This window comes from Oncorhynchus nerka, linkage group LG27, assembly GCF_034236695.1.
Source record: "Oncorhynchus nerka isolate Pitt River linkage group LG27, Oner_Uvic_2.0, whole genome shotgun sequence".
In the NCBI taxonomy this organism is placed as follows: domain Eukaryota; kingdom Metazoa; phylum Chordata; class Actinopteri; order Salmoniformes; family Salmonidae; genus Oncorhynchus; species Oncorhynchus nerka.
Window position 1 is genome coordinate 32777304 of NC_088422.1, and position 14989 is coordinate 32792292.

At 48.4% G+C, this 14989-nt stretch overlaps 1 protein-coding gene across 2 annotated transcripts in view; it reads right to left on the reverse strand.

Moving 5' to 3' along the window:
• Positions 1-14989, reverse strand: part of LOC115111615 (tetratricopeptide repeat protein 28-like) — a 226208-nt gene that overhangs the window by 92439 nt on the left and 118780 nt on the right. For both annotated transcript variants that reach the window (XM_065011559.1, XM_065011558.1), the window contains exons 3-4: positions 13751-14023; positions 12915-13045 (exon numbers count right to left, since the gene is read on the reverse strand). In XM_065011559.1, the coding sequence (XP_064867631.1) occupies positions 12915-13045; positions 13751-14023 (404 nt within the window). The remainder of the gene's footprint in view (positions 1-12914; positions 13046-13750; positions 14024-14989) is intronic.

Below are 14989 nucleotides of genomic sequence, written 5' to 3' on the forward strand. Positions count from 1 at the left end.
TATTGCACACATAGAGTCCATACAACTTATTATGTGACTTGTCAAGCACATTTCTTACTCCTGAACTTATTTAGGCCATAACAAAAGAGTTGAATACTTACTCAAGACATTTCAGCTTTTCATTTGTAATTCATATGTAAACCGTTCTAAAAACATAATTCCACGTTGACATTTTGAGGTTTTGTGTGTCGGCCAGTGACACAACATTTCAATGTTTTATCCATTTTAAATTCAGCCTGTAACACAACAAAATGTGTGAAAAGTCCAAACTGGCAGATAGGAATATGTTTTATATCTGGTTGGTGAAGGGTAGTAGTAGTGTGCATTACATCTCAGCATCTCCCTTATCACAACAGTGCTGGTGACATGATTAATAGATATAGTCTTGTTTCGCAGGTCAGATCAATTCTCTCCAGTCCAGTGATATGGGTCTCCGTGTTAGTGAGTATCCAAGGAGCCATTTTACACTGCTGGGCTAGAAATAGGTCTTACACTAACTAAATCAAACCTAGCCCTCTCCCCTGAGACAACTATAAAACGAGTACACACACATCTCTGCACACATACTCACTAACACACATACAGTACACACTCATATGCTCCCCTCCCTCCCTCCCATTATACCTCCCCCCTCTGTCTCCCCCTCTCTCCCTTTCCCTGTCTCCTCCCCCTCCCCTACTTCTCTCGTCCCCTCTCTCCTCTTTCTCCTTCATTAAAATGGACTTCCTAAAGCCTCCATTCGTCTTGCTGACAGCTCCACTATCGATCGGCCTGGAGCGAGAGGATGCAGTTCCAGGGCTTTAAATGGCTCTTTGGTCAGCCTGGAAGAGGGCTGGACTGGGACAGGGGGCGGGGGAGGGGGGAGGAGGAGAAAACAACCGTGTTCCCACATCAGCTATACACCTTTAGGGTGGGAGGTCTCCTATCACCCTGTACTCTACTGTAGATATCTGCTTCACTTTGACAGCCCTTAAATGTTCTTGTACTGTAGCTGACCACTCAAAATGAACCTGTTGGATCAGCATAAGGTTTGGATATCATGACCGCCCTATACATTTGACATATTGCTGAAGAGACCAGGAGAGCGAGGGGTGATCACACAGTTAACAAGTATGACTCAGAATCCAGTATGAATCCCTTCTAATCACTGCAGAGGATCAACTAGGCACAGCGTTGTAGGGCCAGGAGATTAGGAAACCTCTTAGGACTTGTTCCATTGGGTCACAGTGAAGTGGCACCCCTACAAGCCCCTGGCATTCATGCTATAATACGCCCCCGAAGAATGTGGGCCCAGAAAGTCTGGCAGACTGTAGAAACCACGCTGAGAACATAAGCAACACATGGGAGAGCAGGTTTCAATTGGCCATGCTGACGCACAATTCATTTCCATCAAACCCATCTGAAGTAACTTTCTGCCGGCTGGCGTCTTCAATGGGCCTCCATCTCTTATTGTCAGCTGGTATCGAGGGAAGATGAGTTGGCACTTTCCTTCTTGATCCCTCCCTCCGCGTGACAGCAAATTCCTCTGCCAAGATTGATGATTGGATGTTTGATTTTCCTAATGATTAAAATATCTGCGGTGCAGTCGCTGCCATGTCGTGGAAGCCCCACAGAGAGTGAGTTTCATCCCCCTGCCTACAACCCCCCCATCACCCTGATGAGCACCACGTGTGTGTCAGGGATTGTCATCTATAATCATAGAGCGCAGAACAACAACGCCAGTCAGCAGGAGGGAGTCTCCCATGACACTCTCTATTTGTTCTCTAATCTGTGCCTCTGAATTGTCATTGATTGCAGCAGCTAGGGAGAGAAAATAGACAAGGTGTAATATTCAAGACAAATTACTCCACTTCCCAGTTGCGAGGAGCAGTTCAATCTACATAAAGCCAGACAGAGCTTAGAGACAGACACTGTTAGAGTGGGCATTAACCAACAGCACTTTGACCCCCGCGTATCGACGCTATGACACAGCCTCTATGTGTGTACTCAGCTGATATGTGTATCAGCCCATTCAAACAGCACGGCTATACACAGTACAGAATCATTTAGTAGTGGAATGCACTGGTGCTTTCTAGGGGGCACAATAACGCAAAGAGAGGCTCTGAGGCTCCACCACCTGGAGAGAGGAAAGAAAAGGGGGAGAGAGACAGACAGGTGGAGACAGGGAGGAAAGGACAGAAAAGGGGGAGAGAGACAGACAGATGGAGACAGGGAGGAAAGGACAGAAAAAGGGGGAGAGAGACAGACAGGTGGAGACAGGGAGGAAAGGACAGAAAAGGGGGAGAGAGACAGACAGGTGGAGACAGGGAGGAAAGGACAGAAAAGGGGGAGAGAGACAGACAGATGGAGACAGGGAGGAAAGGACAGAAAAAGGGGGAGAGAGACAGACAGATGGAGACAGGGAGGAAAGGACAGAAAAGGGGGAGAGAGACAGACAGATGGAGACAGGGAGGAAAGGACAGAAAAGGAAATAGAGGGAGGGGCTGAAGGAGATGTGAGGTAGCATGGGGGAGGGAGTGTGGGAAAGACAAAGGGATGGTGAAGTAGTGAAGAAAAAGAGGGACCGAGAGGGTACTGGAGGGGGAAGAGAGGACGAGTAGAGGAGAGGGAGGGATGAGGCTGCGGAGAGGCAGAGAGCAGTAGTCGATATAAAGCCACTCATTCATCTCTCTGACAGCACTCCAAGTGCCTCACTGGAGGAGACACTGCTGCGTCACCTACAATGCAGCAAATACAGAGCACACACACAACACACAAACACACATTTACAACTCTCCACTTTACACACACATACACACACACACACACAGGGCACACATGCTCACACTCACACACAGTACTTTCCAGGGAGCCTGCTCCATGTCTACGTTCTGGGTCAATAGTACCTTGTGGGATGGGGCAAAATCAGTAAATACACCATCACACCGTAACCTGCTCACTCTCACACACAACACAACCACAGGCCATAACCACACACACATACATACACACACACACACACACACACACACACACACACACACACACACACACACACACACACACACACACACACACACACACACTGCTGATTAGATAAGGCGGTGTGCTGCAACAATAAAATGAAGAGCAATAAATCCCCAGTAGCAGCCTGAAGCTAGATGGTTCATGCCAACCTGCCTGCACTGAGGACAACGGGAGAAATCACATGACAATCTAACATTCATTCACCTCCACAATCCATATAAACCACATCCCTACAGTCCATTTAGTGACTGCTGTTGTGAGATATTCTACTGTCTGATACAGCCTTTATGCTCATCCTTTTGTTGAGCTAATGATCACACACACAGCCCTGTTTCCCTCTCCTTATTGGTCACGGCCCATTGGCTGTTCTCAGCTGTACATCTTCCATGATTCACGTCTAAGTGCGTCGGTGTAGAGCAGTTCTGACTCACTGGGCCGAGGAGAGGAGAGCAGAGACAGGCTGGCTGTGTGTCATTACAGCACACCAGGATAGATGGACCACATGCAGGGGCTGAGCCATTCACCAGGGGCTGAGCCCTAGCACAATGAGACTGGAGGAAACAGACACTTGTTTATGTGGAGCTAGGCTTATGTCTGTGGAGGTGTAGTCTTGCTAGACCCATACATAGGGACTGTGGGCTGCTCTATGACGTCTGTGGATACAGGGGGAAAGACGGGTACTTGCACTAACTTGATTTGTCACCCTTTTGCCCAATCCCCTCCCCCTTCTCCCCAAGCTGGGCCAACTCTATAAATGAACCCCCTAATCATCCCCAAATCCTCCTTTTCAATCAGCAGAGAAGGGGGAGCGAGGCATGACAGGGAGAGGAAAGGACATGGGTGCCAGGCCCTCCCCCTGCCTCCCCCTATTAGAGCAGGCCCCATAAAGGAAGTTGAGGCACCAGGCCCCTAATGATTCCTTAATTATCCCCCTCCTCAGCTGCAGCGCTAACAAACACTGACTAACCCTGACCCTGAAACCAGGAACACCCACCAGGCCCGCCACGGCACGGCACCTCTCCACACATACCTCCCATTTGCAAGCCCCTCTCTCCCCTCTCCTCTCCCCTATCCTCTCCCCTCTCCTTTCTCCCCTCTCCTCTTCCATAACCCTCCCCTAACTTCCCCATTAAGCCAGCTGGACAGTGGGAGGGCCTAGATGATCCATGTCACCTAGAGAGTAATGGTTTAAGTTAGTTTGTAGGAATTCCTTTTAGCAGATCAAGCAAAGGAAAAGACAAAGAGTAGACAAACAGACAGATAGAGGTGGGAGGAGTAGAGATGTTCTATAGGGAGAAAGTTAGAAACTGCAGAACCCAATGGAGAAAAAAAACGAACCTCTTTAGCTATGTTTATGATTTCCATTGCCGTTGGGGGAGCCAGCAGCAGAGCTGCAGCATAATCTTGTTTTAACATCACAGGGTAACGTAATTACAGAGTGTACCATGGTCAGCCCGCCTCAGTTTCTCCTAAATACTCACACCCCAAATTAGGGGTTACCTCGCTCAAGCCAACACTACTATTTAAGACTAGGACGTCACATGCAAAGGAGAGGAGAGGAGAGGAGAGGAGAGGAGAGGAGAGGAGAGGAGAGGAGAGGAGAGGAGAGGAGAGGAGAGGAGAGGAGAGGAGAGGAGAGGAGAGGAGAGGAGAGGAGAGGAGAGGAGAGGAGAGGAGAGGAGAGTTTTACCATCAGAGTGTGTCAGGAGAATAACACGAAGGGAGAATAACATGAAGCTGTTCAGTTAGACAGTTGTATGAAGAGACAGAGCAGACAAGGTGGGGCCACATTAACCTACTGTACGGAAGGACTTGTCAGGGCCACATTAACCTACTGTACGGAAGGACTTGTCAGGGCCACATTAACCTACTGTACGGAAGGACTTGTCAGGGCCACATTAACCTACTGTACGGAAGGAATTGTCAGGGCCACATTAACCTACTGTATGGAAGGACTTGGCAGGGCCACATTAACCTACTGTACGGAAGGACTTGTCAGGGCCACATTAACCTACTGTATGGAAGGACTTGGCAGGGCCACATTAACCTACTGTACGGAAGGACTTGGCAGGGCCACATTAACCTACTGTATGGAAGGACTTGGCAGGGCCACATTAACTTACTGTACGGTTGGACTTGGCAGGGCCACATTAACCTACTGTATGGAAGGACTTGGCAGGGCCACATTAACCTACTGTACGGTTGGACTTGGCAGGGCCACATTAACCTACTGTATGGAAGGACTTGGCAGGGCCACATTAACCTACTGTACGGAAGGACTTGGCAGGGCCACATTAACCTACTGTACGGTTGGACTTGGCAGGGCCACATTAACCTACTGTATGGAAGGACTTGGCAGGGCCACATTAACCTACTGTACGGTTGGACTTGGCAGGGCCACATTAACCTACTGTATGGAAGGACTTGGCAGGGCCACATTAACCTACTGTATGGAAGGACTTGGCAGGGCCACATTAACCTACTGTACGGTTGGACTTGGCAGGGCAACATTAACCTACTGTAAGGAAGGACTTGGCAGGGCCACATTAACCTACTGTACGGTTGGACTTGGCAGGGCAACATTAACCTACTGTACGGAAGGACTTGGCAGGGCAACATTAACCTACTGTAAGGAAGGACTTGTCAGGGCCACATTAACCTACTGTACGGTTGGACTTGGCAGGGCAACATTAACCTACTGTAAGGATAGACTTGGCAGGGCCACATTAACCTACTGTACGGTTGGACTTGGCAGGGCCACATTAACCTACTGTATGGAAGGACTTGGCAGGGCCACATTAACCTACTGTACGGTTGGACTTGGCAGGGCCACATTAACCTACTGTATGGAAGGACTTGGCAGGGCCACATTTACCTACTGTACGGTTGGACTTGGCAGGGCCACATTAACCTACTGTATGGAAGGACTTGGCAGGGCCACATTAACCTACTGTATGGAAGGACTTGGCAGGGCCACATTAACCTACTGTACGGTTGGACTTGGCAGGGCCACATTAACCTACTGTATGGAAGGACTTGGCAGGGCCACATTAACCTACTGTACGGTTGGACTTGGCAGGGCCACATTAACCTACTGTATGGAAGGACTTGGCAGGGCCACATTAACCTACTGTACGGTTGGACTTGGCAGGGCCACATTAACCTACTGTACGGAAGGACTTGGCAGGGCCACATTAACCTACTGTATGGAAGGACTTGGCAGGGCCACATTAACCTACTGTATGGAAGGACTTGTCAGGGCCACATTAACCTACTGTACGGAAGGACTTGTCAGGGCCACATTAACCTACTGTATGGAAGGACTTGGCAGGGCCACATTAACCTACTGTACGGAAGGACCTGTCAGGGCCACATTAACCTACTGTACGGAAGGACTTGTCAGGGCCACATTAACCTACTGTATGGAAGGACTTGGCAGGGCCACATTAACCTACTGTATGGAAGGACTTGGCAGGGCCACATATGGCTGGTTAGAGGAGAGAGTGTGTTTATGTTATATCTCCAGAATACCTGACAGCTGAAAATCTGCTAAAGATATTTCCAAAGGCTGCAAATTAAAGAAAAACACAAACTCTGTGGTCAGTGTGACCTCAATGGCTTGACCTACAGCTCAGAGTGAGTCACGGTCGCGGATGACAAAACGCTGCACTCCAGGAGCCATTTCCAGGTTCCCCCTCTCCTCTCACAGAGAACACTAGCAGCCCCCCCCCCCCCCCCCCTTTAAACCGCCTATCCCACTCTCTGTTTCCTTCCATTTCTCTGCCCCTCTCTAACACAACCACACAGTACATCCACAAAGCCAATTATACCATCATTCCCTTCAAGATTTTCCATCTTTGAAGAGCAGTAATCATTTGAAAATATAGGAAAGCTGCACAAGCTTGCAGAAAACAGGGACGTTGGTCACAAACACACAGTAGAGTAAGTGGAAAGTGAATAAGTCATAATGGCACAGTGGTCAGAAGCATGATGTATGATTAAGGCCAGTGACCAGGTAGTAGATGAGGGGAGGTCGGTGGACCATCCATCTGGCAGCAGCAGTGTCTAGTCAGGGCAAAGCATTAGGAGATGAAAGAGAAGTGGTGCACTACTCCTCTACTTATAAAAACAGGACCCGATTACTGCTAGTGATTTATGGAGAATGCTCTCAGGAACATCTCTGTCTTCCGTCTCTCTGTGCTGCTCTATCACAGCCACAGCCAGGCCAGGCCAGGCCGCACGACACTGTATTGTACTGGGTAAAGGCTAGTACTGGAGTAATACAGTAGAACAGCAGTATAATGTGTATGTGAGAAAACCACCTACTCTGGGGTAAAGGAAAGAGTATAATTACTAATACAATACTTACTCGGAGGGCTATGTGTTTCAAAATACAGACATCTTCCACGTGTGATGCTCATACTGTATGATGTAAAATGATTTCAGTATTCTGAAAGTTACAGATCTTGAAAACTTGATTACTGACATGCAAAACATATTAACAATGGACTAATGAAACAAATACCAACATATAGTTTTTGAGTGTAGTTTTCCTTTGAAGCTAAGCTCCGTGATCGGCGAAACAGCATCACTGGCCGCCACAGGCGCATCTGTTGTAGTCTTTGTTTGAAGAAAAGCAGCATTCAGCATTGTGGTCAAAAATGTTTTGGGTACAAACTCTGCTGTTCTATCGCACGTGCAATGACGTCTGAGGGGAAGAAATGTGTTTTAAATACACCTCACGCTGACACTACTGTATCTTAACCGGTGTGCATTTTTATTTATTTGTATTTTATTGATGTATTTCTCCTTTATTTAACCAGGTAGGCAAGTTGAGAACAAATTCTCATTTACAATTGCGACCTGGCCAAGATAAAGCAAAGCAGTTCGACACATACAACGACACAGAGTTACACATGGAGTAAAACAAACATACAGTCAATAATACAGTATAAACAAGTCTATATACAATGTGAGCAAATGAGGTGAGAAGGGAGGTAAAAGGCAAAAAAAAGGCCATGGTGGCGAAGTAAATACAATATAGCAAGTAAAACAGTGGAATGGTTGATTTGCAGTGGAAGAATATGCAAAGTAGAGATAGAAATAATGGGGTGCAAAGGAGAAAAATAAATAAATAATACACATTTATAATAAATAAATAATAAATAAAGTATGGAAAGAAGTAGTTGTTTGGGCTAAATTGTTTGGGCATGACAGGCATAGATCTAGGCTTACTGATGGCTGTGGTCTCATACCGTCACCTCTGCGTCTATATATCTGGAGGTATTTGTGTGAGAAATGTGAGGGGGCCTCTGGCCGTCAGCTGTAGCTTTGCCCTTCGGCTTTTAAACCACCCATCCCATTCTCTCTTTCCTTTCATTTCTCTCCCCCTCTCTAACACGACCCCACAGTACATCCACATACCACAATTCCCTTCAAGATGTTCAATCTTTCCCATCTTTAAGAGCAGTAAACTGGAGTGTTTAAACGTCTCCTGATATCTGGGAAAACAAACAGTTGAAGCGGCCGGGGAGGGGCTGGCGGGGAGGATAAGAGACTGGGGAAGCAGGGAGGGGCTGGCGGGGAGGATAAGAGACTGGGGAAGCAGGGAGGGGCTGGCGGGAGGGGCTGGAGGATAAGAGACTGGGGAAGCAGGGAGGGGCTGGCGGGGAGGATAAGAGACTGGGGAAGCAGGGAGGGGCTGGAGGGGAGGATAAGAGACTGGGAAAGCAGGGAGGGGCTGGCGGGGAGGATAAGAGACTGGGGAAGCAGGGAGGGGCTGGCGGGGAGGATAAGAGACTGGGGAAGCAGGGAGGGGCTGGCGGGGAGGATAAGAGACTGGGAAGCAGGGAGGGGCTGGCGGGGAGGATAAGAGACTGGGGAAGCAGGGAGGGGCTGGCGGGGAGGATAAGAGACTGGGGAAGCAGGCAGGGGCTGGCGGGAGGATAAGAGACTGGGGAAGCAGGGAGGGATGGGGGCAGCAGGGAGGGATGGGGAAAGCAGGGAGGGGCTGGCGGGGAGGATAAGAGACTGTGGAAGCAGGGAGGGATGGGGGAAGCAGGGAGGGATGGGGGGAAGCAGGGAGGGATGGGGGGAAGCAGGGAGGGATGAGGAAGCAGGGAGGGATGGGGGGGGGAAGCAGGGGGTACAGGGAAAGCAGGGAGGGATGGGGAAAGCAGGGAGGGGCTGGCGGGGAGGATAAGAGACTGGGGAAGCAGGGAGGGATGAGGAAGCAGGGAGGGATGGGGGAAGCAGGGAGGGATGAGGAAGCAGGGAAGGATGGGGGAAGCAGGGGTGTACGGGGGAAAGCAGGGAGGGATGAGGAAGCAGGGAGGGATGGGGGAAGCAGGGGGTACAGGGGAAAGCAGGGAGGGATGAGGAAGCAGGGAGGGATGGGGGAAGCAGGGGGGTACAGGGGAAAGCAGGGAGGGATGAGGAAGCAGGGAGGGATGGGGGAAGCAGGGGGTACAGGGAAAAGCAGGGAGGGATGAGGAAGCAGGGAGGGATGGGGGAAGCAGGGAGGGATGAGGAAGCAGGGAGGGATGGGGAAGCAGGGGGTACAGGGGAAAGCAGGGAGGGATGAGGAAGCAGGGAGGGATGGGGGAAGCAGGGGGGTACAGGGGAAAGCAGGGAGGGATGAGGAAGCAGGGAGGGATGGGGAAGCAGGGGGTACAGGGAAAAGCAGGGAGGGATGAGGAAGCAGGGAGGGATGGGGGAAGCAGGGAGGGATGAGGAAGCAGGGAGGGATGGGGAAGCAGGGGGGTACAGGGGAAAGCAGGGAGGGATGAGGAAGCAGGGAGGGATGGGGGAAGCAGGGGGTACAGGGGAAAGCAGGGAGGGATGAGGAAGCAGGGAGGGATGGGGGAAGCAGGGGGGTACAGGGGAAAGCAGGGAGGGATGAGGAAGCAGGGAGGGATGGGGGGAAGCAGAGGTGTATGGGGGAAGCAGGGGCATTCTTCTCTCCGAGCTGGGTGATGGGAACTGTGCAAGAACAAATTCCTGTCACCCCCCACAAACACCACAGAGGTCAGGCAAGGTCAGAGGTCAGAAAGAGAGAGAGAGAAAGACAGAGACAGAGAGAAAGAAATTTGCCCATTTTCTCACTCTCTGGCCCTCCCTCCTCCTCTGTCTACCTTCCATCATGCTGTACCTCTATTTTTTTTCTTCCTCCCTCATCTGTTGTTTTTTCTCTCTCCCTCATATGTTGTTTTTTCTCCCTCATCTCTTGTTTTTTTCTTCCTCCCTCATCTGTTGTTTTTTCCTCCCTCATCTCTTCTTTTTTTCTCCCTCCCTCATATGTTGTTTTTTTCTCCCTCCCTCATCTGTTGTTTTTTTCTCTCTCCCTCATATGTTGTTTTTTCTCCCTCCCTCATCTGCTGTTTTTTCTCTCTCCCTCATATGTTGTTTTTTCTCCCTCATATGTTGTTTTTTTCTCCCTCCCTCATCTGTTGTTTTTTTCTCTCTCCCTCATATGTTGTTTTTTCTCCCTCCCTCATCTGCTGTTTTTTCTCTCTCCCTCATATGTTGTTTTTTCTCCCTCATATGTTGTTTTTTTCTCCCTCCCTCATCTGTTGTTTTTTTCTCTCTCCCTCATCTGTTGTTTTTTTCTCCCTCCCTCATCTGCTGTTTTTTCTCTCTCCCTCATATGTTGTTTTTTCTCCCTCATATATTGTTTTTTTCTCCCTCCCTCATCTGTTGTTTTTTCTCCCTCATCTGTTGTTTTTTCTCCCTCATCTGTTGTTTTTTTCTTCCTCCCTCATCTGTTGTTTTCATCTTCCTCCCCCATCTCTTGTTTTTTGTCTTCCTCCCTCATCTGTGTTTTTTTCTCCCTCATCTGTTGTTTTTATCTTCCTCCCTCATCTGTTGTTTTTTTCTCTCTCCCTCATCTGGTGTTTTTTCTCTCTCCCTCATCCGTTGTTTTTGTCTTCCTCCCTCATCTGTTGTTTTTTTCTCCCTCCCTCATATGTTGTTTTTTCCTTCCTCCCTCATCTGTTGGTTTTTCTCCCTCATCTGTTGTTTTTTCCTCCCTCATCTCTTGTTTTTTTCTTCCTCCCTCATCTGTTGTTTTTTCTCCCTCATCTGTTGTTTTTTCCTCCCTCATCTCTTGTTTTTTCCTTCCTCCCTCATCTGTTGGTTTTTCTCCCTCATCTGTTGTTTTTTCCTCCCTCATCTCTTGTTTTTTTCTTCCTCCCTCATCTGTTGTTTTTCCTCCCTCATCTCTTGTTTTTTTCTTCCTCCCTCATCTGTTGTTTTTTCTCCCTCCCTCATCTCTTGTTTTTATCTTCCTCCCTCATCTGTTGTTTTTATCTTCCTCCCTCATCTGTTGTTTTTTCTCCCTCATCTGTTGTTTTTTCTCCCTCCCTCATCTCTTGTTTTTTTCTTCCTCCCTCATCTGTTGTTTTTTTCTTCCTCCCTCATCTCTTGTTTTTATCTTCCTCCCTCATCTGTTGTTTTTTTCTCTCTCCCTCATCTGTTGTTTTGTCTCCCTCCCTCATCTGGTGTTTGTTTCTCTCTCCCTCATCTGTTGTTTTTTTCTCTCTCCCTCATCTGTTGTTTTTTTCTTCCTCCCTCATCTCTTGTTTTTATCTTCCTCCCTCATCTCTTGTTTTTATCTTCCTCCCTCATCTGTTGTTTTTTTCTCTCTCCCTCATCTGTTGTTTTGTCTCCCTCCCTCATCTGGTGTTTGTTTCTCTCTCCCTCATCTGTTGTTTTTTCTCCCTCCCTCATCTCTTGTTTTTATCTTCCTCCCTCATCTGTTGTTTTTTTCTCTCTCCCTCCCTCATCTGTGTTTGTTCTGTTGTTTTTTCTCCCTTCATCTCTTGTTTTTATCTTCCCCTCATCTGTTGTTTTTTTCTTCCTCCCTCATCTGTTGTTTTTTCTCCCTCATCTGTTGTTTTGTCTCCCTCCCTCATCTGGTGTTTTTTTCTCTCTCCCTCATCTGTTGTTTTTTCTCCCTCCCTCATCTGTTGTTTTGTCTTCCTCCCTCATCTGTTGTTTTTTTCTCCCTCCCTCATCTGTTGTGTTTTCTCCCTCCCTCATCTGTTGTCTTTTTCTCCCTCCCTCATCTGTTGTTTTTTTCTCCCTCCCTCATCTGTTGTGTTTTCTCCCACCCTCATCTGTGGTCTTTTTCTCCCTCCCTCATCTGTTGTATTTTTCTCCCTCATCTGTTGTTTTTTTCTCACTCCCTCATCTGTTGTGTTTTCTCCCTCCCTCATCTGTGGTCTTTTTGTCCCTCCCTCATCTGTTGTATTTTTCTCCCTCATCTGTTGTTTTTTTCTCTCTCCCTCATTTGTGTTTTTTTTCTCTCTTGTCCTTTTGTTTTTGTCTTTCTCCCTCTATTTCATATCCAAACACCTTAATCTGTGCAAATTACATTCATTAAGTAGCATATGTTGCCAAAACCCCAGTTGTACTGAAACATGAACAGGATAAATATATGCATAATATCTGCATAAATGTTTTGCATTGATAATGAGGAGCACAAGCTGTTACTTAAGACCCTCCCCTTGGTCTCTTCACCTCTCTCTCTCATTTGCCTCGTCACCTTCATTTGTCCTCCTAACCCACTTCCCATCCTTCTCTATCTCTCTCTCTCTGACGGGAGAACCAGCAGCAGAGCATTCCTGCCTTTCAGTCTTACCCTTGATTCACCCTCTGAACAACCAAGACAGAGGAGAGGAAAGCTGCAGGACACACCACTATTACAACCACTAACGGAAGCAGAGAAAAGACACCAGCCATCCATTCCCCACATGCCCTCACCCCTCCTCCTATAGCAGAAGATAACCTAAAACTACATGATAGATTTACCTTACATACTACCACCTGGAAAAGATCAGACAAAACTCCCAGGAGTATTAGGTGGAGGACACAGTGAGCTGTGGGCCCTGTGTGTCTCAGTCTCTTACCTCTCTGTCCTTGAGCTTCATGGCCAGGACCAGCTGGTGGCGATGGTTAGTCAGGGCCTCGCGGTAGTTCCCCTTGGAGAAGAATGCTGAGCCCAGGTTGCCATGGGCACGACATTCACCTGTTTGGTCACCTGGAGATGAGGAGAGCAGAGAGAAGAGAGGTCAAGTAAGGGAAGGTCACTCCAGGACAGGATAGAACAGGACAGAAAACAATGTACTCTATACAATAAATCTGAGATCATAATCAATACCTTTTAACTTTCAATACAATCATATGTATCCTTGTTTACCACTCAGGTTATATACAGTACAACCGGAAAGTCACAACTAAATGTGCTGTCATTCGGTGTAGGGTGGGTCTTCCCAGGGCAGTCCCGGTCCTCTACCATCTCAGAGCAGTGATGCAGTGATGCGATGGAGCTCCTTGACACTGACATCCCATTATGTCCTTAAATGGAGCACTGGGCATTCTAAGCTGCTGTACAGACAAAGCTCCACAGTAGAGAGAGCAGCTAACTGACTGACAGACAGACTGCAGGTAGACCTGCTAGACCTGATCTCCAGGCCCCAGTGGGGTGAGGGAGAGGCCTTATTATATCTGACAGACAGGCCCCCCAGACTGGGCCAGAGCCAGGCTCTCTACCTGCGCTCTGCTCCACTCCAGACACACCACTCATGTGTCAAACGATGTGGGGCCAGGAGAGTCCAGCCAATCTGGGCTGCCTCACACCCACACAGCAACTCAGGGACAGACATACTGTAGTTAGAGACACCCACATACATAGAGATAAGAACAGACATACACACACATATAAACACACACTCTTGTCTCTTACCTAGTGTTTTGGAGACCTCCAGGTCTTGCTGCATGTATCCGGTGCTCTTCTCGGTATTGCCCAGGGACCAGTGGGCACTGCTGAGGGCTGAGAAGACGGAGCCGCGCAGCTTGAGGCTGCAGGTGCCGATCTTTAATGCGGACTCCAGTACCACCACGGAGGCGGTATGGTGGGCTGCTGTCAGCAGCTCCTGACCAATCACTGACACCACCACGAACGGACTCTTGTCCAGTTTCATCTTCTGCAGCTGCTGGTAGGTGGGTTCCAGTGACTCTGTGTGGAGGGAGGGGGGGGGTCATGATGAGAAGAACTGGACTCATTCAGATAGCTTTTTTGCATTCCTTTCAGTTTCATGGAATACACAAGGTTCTCCATAGCTCACCAACAATGACTGTCAGCAGCTTCGGTAAATTACTGCACATTAGCCATGTTGATTTGTTCACCTGAACATGCTGCAAGATGAAAAATCTCAATAGCTCCATCTGTACACAGCCCAGTCCTAGTGCATCTAGTGTGTTTCAGGGAGAGCAATCAATGTGTCTTTTATCGAGCTTGTCTGACTGATGGCCTTAGAACATGGATTTCACTGACAACATCACAACAAGACAAGCAAATGAATACACCATTGACAGGTTTAACTATTATAGACAATTTCATCTCTGGAAAATTCAAACCCCACAATATAAAAACGTTGTGTTTACACATCCTCTGACAGCTCTGCTGCGAGGCAGCAGAGGGAAATTATACTGCTTTGAAATGATATTGCGGTTTGAGAGAGAAGAGAAGCCTGAGTGGGTTTTGAGGGCGGCTGAGTGTTAAAAGTGATGGCGAACATGCTGCTGGTAACTCAGGGGACAGAGGCAGAGGAATGTGGAGAGGAGACGCACGAGGTGACCTCTGGGAAGGCTGAAAATGCACACAATGACATAAATCAATGGTGGGCCACGCAGGCTTTTGGGATCCACAGCCCCTCTAGTATACTGAGCCAGCCAGACAGACAGACAGCCAGACAGCCCGCTGGCAGACTACAGCCTTGGCAGCAGACTGGGGCTGACAAGGAGGGGGATGGGAACAGGGGTGACATCTTATGTATGTGTGTGCGTGTGTGTACTGCATGTGTGAGTGTGTGTACTGTATGTGTGAGTATGTGTACTGTATGTGTGAGTGAGTGTACTGTATGTGTAAGTGTGTGTACTGTATGTGTGAGTGTGTGTACTGTATGTGTGAGTGTGTGTACTG